Source organism: Perca fluviatilis, chromosome 22 (assembly GCF_010015445.1).
Source record: "Perca fluviatilis chromosome 22, GENO_Pfluv_1.0, whole genome shotgun sequence".
Lineage (NCBI taxonomy): Eukaryota > Metazoa > Chordata > Actinopteri > Perciformes > Percidae > Perca > Perca fluviatilis.
In genome coordinates, this window is record NC_053133.1 from 14964057 (window position 1) to 14978857 (window position 14801).

The 14801-nt window shown below is 42.1% G+C and overlaps 1 protein-coding gene across 6 annotated transcripts in view; it reads left to right on the forward strand.

The window, feature by feature from the left end:
- The window catches only part of eya1 (EYA transcriptional coactivator and phosphatase 1), a 41116-nt gene that overhangs the window by 10831 nt on the left and 15484 nt on the right, over positions 1-14801 (forward strand). For 2 of the 6 annotated variants that reach the window (XM_039790642.1, XM_039790644.1), the window contains 8 exons: positions 1631-1697; positions 2076-2221; positions 3055-3192; positions 7903-7985; positions 8538-8724; positions 9435-9577; positions 10336-10419; positions 13734-13823. In XM_039790642.1, coding sequence (XP_039646576.1) covers positions 1631-1697; positions 2076-2221; positions 3055-3192; positions 7903-7985; positions 8538-8724; positions 9435-9577; positions 10336-10419; positions 13734-13823 — 938 coding nt within the window. The remainder of the gene's footprint in view (positions 1-1630; positions 1698-2075; positions 2222-3054; positions 3193-7902; positions 7986-8537; positions 8725-9434; positions 9578-10335; positions 10420-13733; positions 13824-14801) is intronic. The other 4 variants (XM_039790643.1, XM_039790645.1, XM_039790648.1 and 1 more) reach the window with 3 other exon arrangements.

The window sequence follows — 14801 nt, forward strand, 5'->3', positions numbered from 1 at the left end:
ACTGAACCTGTCTGGCCGGTGGAGTGACATGGCGTCCCAGTGGCCCTCGCTCTCCACGGGCTGTTACCCTATCGCCCTGTCAGAGCCAAGGTTTTCACACCCTCCTCTCAGCACGGGAACATCACACACACAGACATTCTGTAAACACACACACACACACACAAGAATAGCTCTAAATAAAGCCAGGACCTCAGAGTATAATGAAAATTGTAGGAATTATAAAAGAAATAATCACTAATGTGATAATTTTGTAGCTTATTTCTTTTTTCCATCCTCACCAGTATCTATGTCAACCTGCAGCACTCTCGTCTATTTTCTATAAACATGTATTAACAGTACTACGTTCAGCTGTGCATAGTATTAACTTGCTGCAAATTTTTCTGTATTTCCTTAACTGTTTAACTAAGTACTTGATACTTAACACTAGAAGCGCATAAATCACCGCTATGACTTTTGTCTTTGACAATATTAATGAAATTTAGTAATCTTATACCCCATATCCTCCATGGGGAAACCCAAAGCTCTGTTCAGAAGAGCAGGTTTTGTCCAGTGGCAGGTGCTGCTGATGTGGGAAAAGTGTTCAATATTAATAACGTGTGTGAGGGGTTACAGCATACAGTTACATACAGTTAGCGCTCCCCCGCAACCAAATCCCTTATTTTACATGTCACGACCAATTAGACAGATGTTTGAAAACTGTGCCACTGCAGTTAAATGCGAGTAATGCGGCAAAACTGTGATTGTTGCTGAAGTTAATTCAATTTAAATGTATTATTAAATTTTCATTTATTCATGTATTGTGATATAATTTAAAGTTAACCTGCTGTGTGTTATTCCAAATTTAGATATAAATATGCAATAAATTATGGCAGATATTAAAAAAATGACATATTAAATTAAAACCAATAATGGAGTTTTTGGTAACAAAAGTCTTGCCTGCTGGCTCTTTTGTATATGGGGAATTTAAAATTTTGTTTTTCTTTTTAAAAATTTATATTTTACATCTTGGACCTGAAAACTGCAGGCAACATTAAGAAAACTAATATAAATTCCCATTTATCTATTAATAAGAGTTTATTTGAGGTGTTACCTCATGCTGACGATTGAAAAAGCCCACTGTGTGTCTTGTATCATTCTTACTGCAGATTTGAAACAAGTGCACTTCTGTGAGTTATTTGTGGCTGAACCTTCATGAGTTAACAGCACCGGGGAACCACATGGTCTTAATGCTTAATGAAGGAATGATTATGTAGTAGCACTCATTACCTGCAATCAGTGATGGCCCTTCCAATATGGTTGTGGCTTGAAAGGCCCAAGGCAACTGAAGCCACAGGCTGAGACTGATTCAGACCATCCTGTATGTGTTTAAACCAGCGGTCGTCATAGCAGCACAGAAGTATCTCAGAGATACGTGGGTCAGCAGAAAAACCTGATGTTCTTACCTGATTATTTTACTTCGTTATTGCTCTCCGGTTTTCAACCTTAAATAAGGTTACCGAAATAAATAGAGTAATGCGATGTAATTACTGTTTCCTTGGATTCCAGAAGTTCTGTTGGCAAAAGATAATATTTACCTTATTTCTTAATGTTTAAATATGTGCTTGCCTCTTTTCTTTTTTACTCTGCTCAGCTATTGGAACCAGTGGCTTCAGCCCAAGACAAACTCACCAGTTCTCTCCACAGATTTACCCTTCCAAGTAAGGCTTCTTTTATTTTTCTTTAAAAAATAAGCAGCATCCAACTTCATTTGGATCTTTAATTAGATCCTTCTGCTAGATCGGGGGTTTTCGACTAGCTTTGTTTGCCTGGATGTCTGCAGCTTGCGCACTCTGAAATCTGTTGTAATTATTATCTTGCAAAAATTTCCCTTGCAATTTATTGTTGTTTCACTATGTATATGAGCTGTGCGATACTATCTGTCCTACAGCTTGGCTCGGTGTTCAAAATGAAGTAGCACAATCACAAGGAATTTGTCAGTTAGCAAAGTTTGTGTTATGGTTTCAGGGGTAAAACATGGTCCCCTTTCTTCCTGCCTTCCCTTCTCACTTTTGTCTTTTGTTTCTTTTCTTAAATAGCAGAACATATCCGCATATTCTTCCTACCCCTTCATCCCAAAATATGGCTGCGTATGGGCAGACGCAGTACACCACAGGAATGCAGCAGGCCGCAGCTTATGCTAGCTACCCCCAGCCTGGCCAGCCCTATGGCATCCCAGCCTATGGTAAGATTTCTCAACACACATCAAAACCTTCTTGTCTTGCTTAAAGATGCATGTTAACTACAACTAAATATTGAACCAAGACCTTGCAAATAACAAATGTGAAGCAGGAGCAGTAAAGATGCTAAGTTGTTGTTTAGTGCCTGCATATTCTCCTTCATTGCAATAAAACAGAATGTGCTTGTCAAGCTGTTCAGATAGTTCTGAAAGATTAGTGATTCAAATCTGAAAACAAAACCTGGTTTCCCCTGGCATTGCAAGAGAAAGTACATAGTACATGGCTCACTGTAGGCTTTATTTATCCAAAGTCTTTAGAGTGTTTTGACCCCAAAAGACTCTCCAATATGTGGAGGAATTTACACTGTTTATTTGAATGGAGTCCTGCAACCTACCGCTGCATAGAAGCTGCATCGTGACTGATTGAATGTAAGCGGTGGCAAGTTTAACTCACATTTCTTTATTTCATTACTTGTGCATCTTTTTCACAGATGACCTGTCTTAGATGATGATGATAATAATAATAATAATAATAATAATAATAATAATAATAATAATGATAACATAAAATCAAACAATCATAGTCCTAACATGCTTTTTGATTGTACGGCCAAGTAGACAACTCCTTTGCAGTGAGACAGAACCCAGTGTGAGATAATATTTCTAAACAACTGATGATAGTAGAAATCTTTAATCAGATAATCAGCGCTCGTCCATTGTAATAAGTGTTTTATGCTAACAGACAGAGGCTTTGTCCCTTTGCTGTGTCCAATGTAATTTAAACCTGTGTTGACTGTTGTCTGTGCATCAAACCGATCTGGTGTCACTAACTGATTTAGGTCCATTGTGGGCAGGCATAAAGACGGAGGGGGGTCTGACCCAATCCCAATCCCCGGGACAGACGGGCTTCCTAAGCTACAGCTCCGGCTTCACCACACCGCAGACAGGACAGGCTCCCTACAGTTACCAGATGCAGGGTGAGGACATCTTTTTGAATCCCTTGTCAATATTTTTCTCTGTGCATCTTCACATATCGGTTTGGGCATTTGTATGGTGTCAAAGTGCAGCGTACATGAGATGCCATCACTCTCTCTTAAAGCTAGTAGTTTGTCAAATTTTACAGTTGTAACATGTTTGCAGCAAAATTGCTAAAATGGCTAACATCATGAGAGGTTTACAAAACTACAAAGCAGATTTTGATTCACCAACAATTAAAAAATATGGTGGGAATCTGGTTGCTGGTACATTTCTTTGCTGGTTTGTTCTTTGTGTGTGTATATTTCTTTTTTCTGTGTATCTTCTTTGTCCTCTCTTTTTCAATGTTTTTGCCAAAATCACTTTTGTCACAATATCACCCCCTCTGTCTTCTTTCTTACTTTTTCTCATTTCTATGTTTCTGCCATGTGTTCGCTCTGCTTAGCCCATTCAAATTAGGTTTATTGTAATCTTTTTTTTTTTTTTTTTTTTTAAACGATTAGAGAAAGAGGTCTCTGTCCCTGATTTAACAGCATGCAGAGCCAGACTGATTCACAACTCGGCCCTTGAACTCACCCCAAAAGATTGTTGCATCCCGGCGGTTGTTATGTGCAGCCACGACGGCTGCCTCCCTCTCCTCTCCTCTTAAAAGAATCAACACAGATGGAAAATTGGCAGGCACTTAGGAGGCACCAGCCATGTCCTCCCCACTCCCCAGCCTTTGTTTTGTCTCTCCCTGTGATCATATTTGTATTTGTTTTAGAGCTGAGACCATAGAGAATTTGAAACCGATAAAAATGAGTTGTTGCATCCTGCACTCCCCCTCTTTTGCTCTCTGTCCAGTCATACATTCTGTTTAAATGTAGATCAAGTCTTCTGTCATGTTGTGTTTCTATTACTCTGTTTGTATTAGTTAAAAAAGCCTCTGTTCCACCTGCACTGGGCAATGACAGTTGGCTAACAGCTAGCATAGTATTTGCGTTCTCTCCTGTAATATCTAATGTGTGACAATAGAAACATCTCCACATGTTGTTGAAAAGCCTCTACAGCATCTCACAATAAATAACGCCAGCTCAACAGCACACTCTTTTCCACGCCTCTTAACCAAATACAGTAGGCCGCAGCCGGAGTTTTGCAGTGCACAGCGGAGCGCCTGAAAAAGGAGAGAGAGAGAGAGAGGGAGAGGGAGAGAGAGAGAGAGGGAGAGAGGGAGAGAGGGAAGGGAACAAGAGACGGAGCATGTACAGCAGAATGTTCAAGCTGCTACCCTGCCCTCAGTGGTTTAACTCACGATGACAGTATTATGTGCCCATTCATCTTCTAAGTATTATGCTCTTATGCTGTCTTTCTCTCCCCTCCTTCTAACTCTTTCTCTTCCTCACTGTCTGCTGCTATCTCTGGCTATCAGATGCCCTACGTAGCGTTAAGTGCCTTGGTAATTGACAGCCATGTTAGATGACAGATTGACCACTATTCTGGCCTTGAGTTCTCTAACTGTGGCTCTGGCCCTCCGTCACACCATCATCGTTACTTATTCTGGCCTATTGATCTGCCTGGGCGAGGTGCCTCAGGCCTGGGTGTCCCAACCAAAGATTCTTTTTCCACATCTGATACCCCCCCCCACCCCTCTTTCACTGTCCCTTCCACCAGCCTGTGGCCAGCTGTCAAGGCAGAGGACGATTTGATTAATGCTTTAACATCCTTACATTCATGTCCGATGCCATGGAGCTAAATGTGTGTGCTAAAGTCGTGGCACCAAATTTTAAGGGGAACAGCGTGTTGTGTGCATTTCAATCCCTTTAGGCAGTTTACGTAGTGCATCTCATGGATTGTCAGAAAAATCCTAAACCATCAGAGGTGTGTGAAGAGACGGGGAGATTGTGCTGATGGTGGGACTGAGCAGATGCTAATTAGGTGAATAATTGAATTCTAGCATTCTGTCCCAGTGGCAGTGCAAGCTGAAGAAGCTGAAGCCTCAGTTGCCTTTTTAAAAGGAGAGCCCCATCTGGACTTGATAGCCTATTCCCAAGTGGGGCATCCAAACTTCTGCTACAAATATTGTGCACTGATGATAGACATAGCCCATGGCAAGGGGACTGATCAAGCAAAGCAAATGGACTTCCAATTGTGGAGCCAGAAGGCAGGAGGGAAGGAGGAGAGGAGAGGAGGGAGGGATGATGTCTGGTCTTGAGTGAGTGAACTAACTGGAGCAGGACAGGGGGAGGGAGAGAAAACATGCCCCCCGGGGAACCACAAGACCCCGTCTTTCTCCCCCTACTATAACCAGCACCACCTCTCCCAACAGCATACGCTCATTCTCACTGCTAGCGGGGGTCCCCTCGGCTTTTATGTGGCTCCTTGTTCTCCTCAGAGCAACCCTCAAAACCTGCCAGTGAGAGCTTTTACGACTGTTTGAACTGTGCATTAGGCTAATTTGTTGTCCTTCGCAGCATCACTCGTCCTTGTCTCTGTCTTATTGTTCTGTCAGACTTTCACTTGATGTTGAACTTTCTGCGGAGGACACAAAAGTTTTCAATTCTCCCCTGCAGGCATCGAAATATCAAACAAAACAACAAAGAGAGAGAACAGTTCTGATGAAAATAATCGGTAGAGGCCAGGATGAAGAAAAACGTGGAAATCTGCTGCATGTGTAATTGCTGAAAGCAGAGAGTGAGAAACTGCACAAATAATTAGTGGATCCTGGTAATCTTGGGTGCTTGTGAAGTATTTGTTTCTCCTTTTTTGGCCGCAGTGCTGGATACTTAACTGACTAGGCTAAACACTGCACTACGTCTTCCCTTTTCGTGCTTTCTTTCATACGGTACCCTTCATGCCCCCTCACTTCCCTGATCCTCCCCCCCCCCCGTTCTGAAAGCTGCTTCACGTTTGTCACGGTGTGGGAGGGCCGTCCTGATGGGGCCAATGACCAGAGGATGAAAGGAACCCCCTCTGTTTGTCTCTGGGAACAAAGGTGTAATTATGCCCCCATTTAAGAACAGTACATTTATCTCCCCCTTCGTTTTCACTCAAGCGATGGGATATTTTTTGGCTACAGGAGGATCACTGTGGTGATAAGTGAAGAAGCCTTATTAAATAATGCAATGGTAGTGCTAATTGATGTCCCCTGTGGATGTATGGAGAAGGGATTTGTCTTTGTATTAACAGAAGCGAGTAATAAAACCTACGGGTCATATTTGTAAAGGTTGGAAGAACTGCTATGGCACTTTGGTGCAATTTTAGACCTTTTTAATCAATTTCTTATACTGTCTTTAAATCTCAAGCCTCTGTTACAAGGTAGAAAAAGTCAACATCTGGTCAAAGTTTTACTATTGTTATACTGTATATGTTTACATATATTATTGGCATGCAGAATAACGCCAAGCTGCGTAAATAATCCTATAATAATTGCAATCACTATTTTGGCCTTCACAATGGATTAAACTTGAGTGGATGCAATATTTATGCTTTGCATTTAGATTGCCTACTATAATGCATCAAATCAATCTCTCCCTACTCAGAGCTGAATTCTCTGACATATCCCAGGCTTTTGCTTTGAGCACTTTGTGATTCACCGCTCTTCCTCCGTTGTGGCTGCAGGCAAAAAAATTCCCACTTAAAAGGCAAACTTCTTGACTACATTTACTTTTAAGGGATAAATGAGTTTTATTTGGTTGTACGTTGTAGTGGCATTATAAACATTTGGAGTCCAGTTTAATAATGTTAAGCTTTTGGACAATACGATTTGTGAAATTTAAGATTTTTTTTTTTCCTTTTTTAAGATTTGCAAATTTGATGTGACTTTTATTCATTTATAAAGCACAATATACAAAGTTTGTCAAATTAAAATGCTTTAGTGCAATAAAACTAGTTTGTTGTCACAGATCATTTAATGACCTCAAGCACAACAATTGGGATTATAGTAGCTTTAATATACACAGCTCTCTCATGCTCTCCCTGTCACCCTGCTGTGTCTCTACCAGTCTGTGATCCCATTTAAGCTGCTCCTCCTGCTATTCTCTTGCCTGACATGATAGTATAGGTGGATGGCCGCTGAACAGAGAAGTCATGCCCCCGGGTGCTACCGTTGCTCCTCTCCTCTATAACTCATTTCATGTATATTATTAAGCCATTAGATGCTATCAACCCTTTTGAATGATTTAATTACCCAGAGGACCATCCTTTGAGCAAGTAAAAAGCGGAACATACATATTCATTGGGGCTGGATGTCAGCAGCAAACAGGGCTCCTCACTGCGACCTTAACCCTCCTTCCCTATACATCTCTGTCTCACTACACTGCCCATGCACACACCCCTGGCACCCTCATGCTCCGTCCCAGTGCATCCACCCCCCTTCAACCCCACGCCACCCTTCAGTAACTCGCACACAAAAGTCTCTTGTCTTCCTCACATTGTGTGGGCCTGGGTGGCTTTGGAAGCAGGTTCTGTCCACCCCTCACCCTTCTCTGCCCCCCCTCTGTCATTCATCAGGCCTGATCCAATCACTGATAAGGAAGGAAGAGGAGAAAGATAAGGCCACTGTTGGGAGCGCTCCCTCAGGCCTCCCTCTGTTCACCACCTCAAATAGCTGTTTCACAAAAGAAACAATGTGCCATTTCATTTCTGTCACTGCACTGCTTGCAGTACTGCAGATTTAATAATGTTTGATAAAATATGGTGTACACATAACTCAAAAGTATTATTTTTCCCTAAAGGTGGTACTTTCACAACAACATCAGGATTGTATCCAGGAAACAACTCCCTGACGAACTCCACTGGTTTCAACAGCACACAACAGGTAGCTGTGCACTTCTGCTCATTCCATTGCTGTGATCTGGTATCTGTATGCAGCTATTGGTTTATAGAAGTTTGAATTGCAGACTTCTTCCAAACCAGGAAATCTTTATGAAACATGCATACTCAATATGTTACATTTCATCCGTGACACATTCAAACATAAATCACTCAGGATGTCGAAAGCTTTGTATGCCGGATTATCTACTGTACCTCCTCCAACACAAATGTATTATGCCACAGAGGAAAGGAAAAAAAAAAAAACAAGACAGATCTTTGTCCAGATGTAGGACAGAACAGACATGTGTTTGCATTTATATTTTGGAATCTGCACTGTAAAGTAGCAACACTGGTGCAGGGCATATCTCACATTACTCTGCCAAACCTACTGCTTCTCTTCCTCGGCTCTGCTACTTTTTCTCTCTCTCCATCTTTTTGATCTAAATCTCCCGTCTTACACCACATTGTACATATTAGATTATCTTGTGTTTGTTATTTCCTTGCCTTATCTTTATATGTAACTGTTTACCATTGCTCTACTGTTTTTTCTTAACAGGACTATGCCAGTTATCCAGCCTTTGGCCAGGGGCAGTATGCTCAGTATTACAACAGCTCACCCTACACTTCACCCTACATGACAAGTAATAACACCAGCCCTAGCACGCCCTCCACAACCACCACCTACACCCTCCAGGAGCCACCCACTGGCATCACCAGCCAGGCCCTTACAGAGAACCCTGCAGGTAAGAATCAAACCACAGGCCACAGGGCTGCCTTGTGTAACCATGTTTCTTTTTTTTAATTTAACAAGCACAGAACCCTTCCTTCTCACTGACTGGAAGTAGTTCCTGATAAGAGAACATAAGTTAACGCAAAAAATCTTAATTTGTCCTAAAGTGGATGCACAATATAAGTAGGAAAGTGTTTCAGCCACCACATCTGGTGTACTGCAGTGTGGCAAGCAAGAAAACAAAAACGTTCAAACTGAAATCAGATGTAGAGTTTCCCATAATTTCATGTGACATTAATGCCTCATTTGGCAATCGAGCACTGATTGTATCTTCATAAGTCAGTCATACAGTATGACTGCATTTCAAATTGTCATCAATCAACACCAAAGACATCAGGATTTAACTTAACGTAATTTCATACACAGTCGTACAATTTAGATAAATGACGTCTTTGCCATTTCTATTTGACATATGCTCCATTAGCTGTTGTTTATCAAATCAGTATGGAGCACGATAGCTTTTAGTAACTGTGTTCTGCAACTGATTTATGATATGTTTGTTACCTGTAGGCCTACATTATCACTAAAAATGTCCCAGGAAGCTTCCTTCCCTGCATCAAGACAAATGGTCACTCACACTTCTTTGCTAAAAGCAAATAATAGCTCATCTTCGATACGCTCTTTTTATACTCTTCTTCTTCTTCCTTCTTTCCTTCCTTTCAGCGGAGTACAGTACCATCCACAGTCCATCAACCCCCATTAAAGATTCAGATTCGGATCGATTGCGGCGGGCCTCGGATGGAAAGTCACGTGGCCGGGGAAGAAGGAACAACAACCCATCACCGCCGCCTGACTCTGACCTTGAGGTAGGGTGAGCCTGCTACCTTGGCGACAGACAGCCTCGCCCTGTCTGAGGCACATTGACACTAATCCACTTACTATATGGCTGCCACACCGGCTTTAACACTTGATGGGCATTAATTCTTAAAGATCATGCCTTAACTATAAATGCATTATTGATGAATTGTGGAATATATGACACACATATATAAAGTTCTCATGTATACCTCGTAAATAAACAATAAGGCATGTGATTAAGTGAGTCATCACAGAAGTGAATAATATATATATATATACAGTGTATATATATAATATATTCTAGTCATCAAAGATGGGACACTAGCTTTGACTAACAATAGTACCATTGCACCTTGAGCTACTGTATATAACACTTAGATTGTGACCATATGTCAAAACGAACTCTTGGAAATTCAGAGGGCTGGGCTCTTCATTACCATGATATGAAGTTAAACAAGGTTAATAGCACCCATTATAGCACTGACATCATGGCGTGTTAACATATCTAGTTAATTAGTTTGTCACTATTGATTACTCTAATGTAAAGGGCAGAGGGTGGAAAGCGTGTGGTGGGGTGGTGGGAGGACTGTTGCGGTGACCAACCCAAGCAAATGGATCCTGGTCCCTGTGGCGCACAAATACACGCTCCTGGCCTATTGACCAGGAGGATCACCTTGCAGCCCTACAGAGTGCACCATTGATTTTGCCTCTTTTCTCTCTGTTTTTCTTTGTTTCTTTCTTCCCACTCCACCCCCCATCTCTTCAGCGAGTTTTCATCTGGGACCTGGATGAAACAATCATCGTTTTCCATTCCTTGCTTACGGGTTCTTATGCCAACAGATATGGACGGGTGAGTGACATCAGTTTGTGGCAGTAGCGGTGCACTTCATCAGCAAACACACATAAACATTAAAAGGATAAGAAGAAAAGGATCGGGGGGGGGGGGAGATGGCCATTGAGCGGATGATAGATTTCACTGAGTCTATACTGAGAAAATAGAGCAGAACTCAGTGTACATTTAATTGTTTCTTTTTTTAATAGGTCCAATGAGGCTTGACAAGTACGGTATTTGACTGCTCTTTGCAGCTGTTGGAGCTATGCATGGCTGGTCGGGGCTCAGCTGTAGGGGCTCGCAACAGTTGCATTCTGGATGTCTATTGACACATCTTAAGTGTTCCTTTCTCCTTCAGAAATGCCACATTGTTAGTTTAATTAAGTGCTTCTCAATCCATCCTTTTCAGACTGTGATCTCCCTGGAGACCCTGGCAGGAGACTGAGTCCACTGAATGTAATTCAGTCAAAACTCCAACTAGAACACAGAGATTCCCTTAAAGCTGCCTTAATTAGGATTCAAATAAAAATATATGACATACGTATATATAAACCCTAACAAACATATATTATTATTATTATTATTTTTATTATTATTATACTGGAAGGTTATTTTCCATCCCATGTCACTGTGTATGCTTATAAGATGAAGAGTTTACTTTTCCAGGCTTTGCTATTTGTTGTTCCATGTAAATTGCTTCTCCAAATTTAAACTTTCAAAACAAACAATTTGGGAAATAAGGAAGAATCCTATTCTCATGGTTTTGTTGAGGTCATAGGTTCTATACAGCCTTTATTGCATCACCCACTCTTATTTTCCCATTTAGATATAATACATGAAAATAATTACAATCTTGAAGCCAATTCATCACACATTCACAATTTTTATAATGATAAATTAAACTCTATTTTATTTTGCGGTACAGCAGCATTTCTAATCACCGGTTGTTTTGGCTATGGGGTTTCTGGTTTTGAAGTCAAAAATGACATATTGCTCCTCATATGTCAGAGAGCTTAGCGTCTGCAGCCCGTGCTCTGTGCCTTTGTTCTGGTATGAGGGGGTGTTTGATGGGGGCAGTGTTTTGTTTTTGGGGTGAAAGAGGGCTGCCCCACGACCCTCCACTGTTTATTTACTTTATTCTCAGCCCTGCATGCTGGGTAAAGCGAGAGCTATGGCTTAGGGAGCTGTGGCTCAGTGATGAGGGACTCTCCAACCACACACACACACACACACACACACACACACACACACACACACACACACACACATGCATACACAGGGTCTCCAGTGTGCTCCTCTGAAACAGGAAACACTCCTGACTCCATAAGGGCCCATTCCATCAGAGCTCATATAGGATGTGACAGGCGTTAGAGTCCCTCCCACTTTCTCGGTTTTCTCTTTTGTTCCCTCTTTTTCTCCTCCTCTGCATATTTCTCATGACACTATCACATTAAAGCAATATTATAAGAGGGAGACATGCTTACTCACAGCAACCACCGAGCATGCTACCTCAAATCCTATCAGAAACGCAGATCTGGAAACTACCTCAAAAAAGAAAGCAAAGCAGACCAACATCCACCACAACAACCACCCCTTCTCTTCCCTCCTGTCTGTCATTCGTGTCATCCTCATCTTAGTGGCATAAACAAAAAAGTTACTGAACAGTTTTCCCTCTTAGCTGCTCTGAGCTTACTATAAATAGATGTGTATCTGAGTAAGCACACATCCACACTTTCTCTCACTCATTGTGACCTCCCACCCACTCTCTCTGATTCTCTTTTTTTCTCCCTCTCATACACACATAAACACACTGCTGCTCTTATCAGCTCTTTTAATTGGCATCAAGGCAGCTCACCCCCATAAAGCTGATGGCTGAGGCCAGCTGTGCTGCTATTGGGCTGGCCAGAGCCAGAGCTAGAGCTTAAAGTGGGTGGGGATGGATGGGGGGTTGTTATTGGTAAGGGGCTCAGAGGGAAGGGGGGACTTGGCGCCCCTGTGGATGGAACTGACATCTCGGGACAGGTGGTGCTGGAGCAATGACAGCAGCAGCACTTTGGTCTTCTGGCCTGCTTGTATTCTTAACTCCCTCACTGAGTGATTGTTTAGATTTAATTGGAAAGGATTCACTCGCGCCGGAGAACACTGCCTTTTCCCACCAAACCAGCCCATAATGCTAAATCAGCCGACAGCGGCAGGGGTAGGGGAGAGGGAGCTGGTAGCCTGTTGATGTGGGAGGGTAATTATTTTTGATGAATTCTGAATGAAAGATTGATTCGAACTGGGAGGTTAAGAGGAAGGAGAAAGCTGCTAAAAGTGGGGATTGAGCTCTACTTGTGTGGTTTGTCCGCTGTCATTTCAGTGAAAACATAAGCATTGTGGGGTGTGACAGGTAATCAGCAAAAAGCTCAGGTGTGTCTTCAGGTGGTTTAACTCTGTAATCCCTGCTTCTGGTCCTGTCTTTAATGCAGTCTCATCCAGCTGCAGAAAATCCTTCTCCACAGCCTGCTATTGTCTCCCTTCACTCTTTGCTTGCTGACGACAGTATTTTGATAAGATTGATAAGATAAGATTTAAGATTTAGTTTTTTTAAAAAGGATATTCAATTTGTGCAATAACAAAAAAAAAAGAATTACACTTATATCTTTTTGTTTATGTGAAAATGCACTGAAGACTTTTTGCAAATTCATTATCTTTTTAAAGGGAAAATCGCACACATTGTCACAGGCTCATTAACTATTTACAATGTAGTTCACTCCTGTCTAGGTATTATCTTACAGACAGTGCAACCCTATCACCATTACAGCACGTGTCACATTACTGACAGAGATCATGATTTAAGGAAGAATTGCAGCTATGCCTGCTGCAGGGAACAGAACATTATTTATTTTGCATTTCAATTATTTGAAATATTAATGCACACCTCTGAGTGGTTGCGCAGGATTGATTGTGTAGAGAAGTCAGATGATGCATCAGCACAAGTATGTGGAGAATGGGCTATTTACGATGAGGCCCCCAACTCTTCTAAATCGACCACCCCTCCTGAGAAGAGACATGCTTTTACTGCATTCGTTCAAGTCTGTGGCATTTCTGATGACTATTCTGGTCCCTTTCAGAGGGTCATAAACAGAGCCTGAGACTTTCAAGTCCACCTAATGTCTTCTTTTATGGGAATAGCCTGCTGAGGAATTTTAAGGGATTCTGTGTTAATTGAGTGACTTACAGGGAACAGCGTTATTTATTGTTTCACATTAACCCCTTCAGATGGAAAAAATGACCTCAATATTTAGAAGAACGAATTTAATTAGATTTAATTGGTTTTGTCTATTTTCCAGGATCCGCCGACGTCTGTATCATTAGGCCTGAGGATGGAAGAAATGATCTTCAACTTGGCCGACACACACCTATTCTTTAACGACTTGGAGGTGCGTCTATTTTTGTGTTTTTCTCTCTTTTTTTGTAAGCTGTCTTTAGCTCTACTATGTTCCTGTTCTGCTCAAATGTCTTCTGTTCAGCTTGTGATGGTTTTAGTGGTCAGATGTGTGTATGTATTCCAACAGAAGTGTTAGTCCATTAAGAGTTACATAAAAGCAGCAACAACTGTTTTGTAGCATGGAGCCTGTTTCTCAGTTATCAGTCCCATAGTGGTGAAGTATTACCTCGGAGCCCAAGGGATACCATGAATTTTACATGGGCTGTCAGTCTCCATCATTCCTGGGTCACCAGCCCTGCCCCTACCGCCACCACCACCTCCTTCCCACTATCATAGCGGCCAGCTCAATTTGTCAAGCTCTAGTGTTTCTGTGGCCGCTCTGTCTGTCTGTGTGTCATGCTGTGTGCTTGGTGTCGCTGTCCACCTACACCACAGACCTTTCCGTCGCAGCATGAAATCCCCCGCCATCTCCCCTCCCACGCCTCTTTGCCCCCCTGATTCATGTACGGCTAGTGTAAAATCTGCCCCTGGGGATCAGGAATAGAGGGATCAAGGGTAAGGAGGTGTGTGCATGTGGGTGTGTGTATGTGTGTGGTGGGATGTCTGAGTGTCTGCTTCACTCTGGGGAGAGGTGAAAGACCAGAGGGTCAGGGATGCTTATAGGCTTAGACTGTATGTACAGAAAAGTGTGTGCCACATTTGTCCATACATATATACTCGTGCACAGACATGAAGCGCGCCCGCTACCCTCTCTCCGGATCCAGATGTCAAACCCAGCTCACTATCCGTGCTCATCGCATTTTAGCAATAAACAAAGCAATTCATCTCAATGTAATTTCCGTCAACACTAGCTCTATCCGATTCTCTCTCTACGATTTTTATTTTTGCGATTTTTGTCCCTGCCTCCTCCTCTCAGTCTCTTTCTCCCAGTGAATCTGATCCCACTGACCCAGCGCTTCTCCTCGGTGTC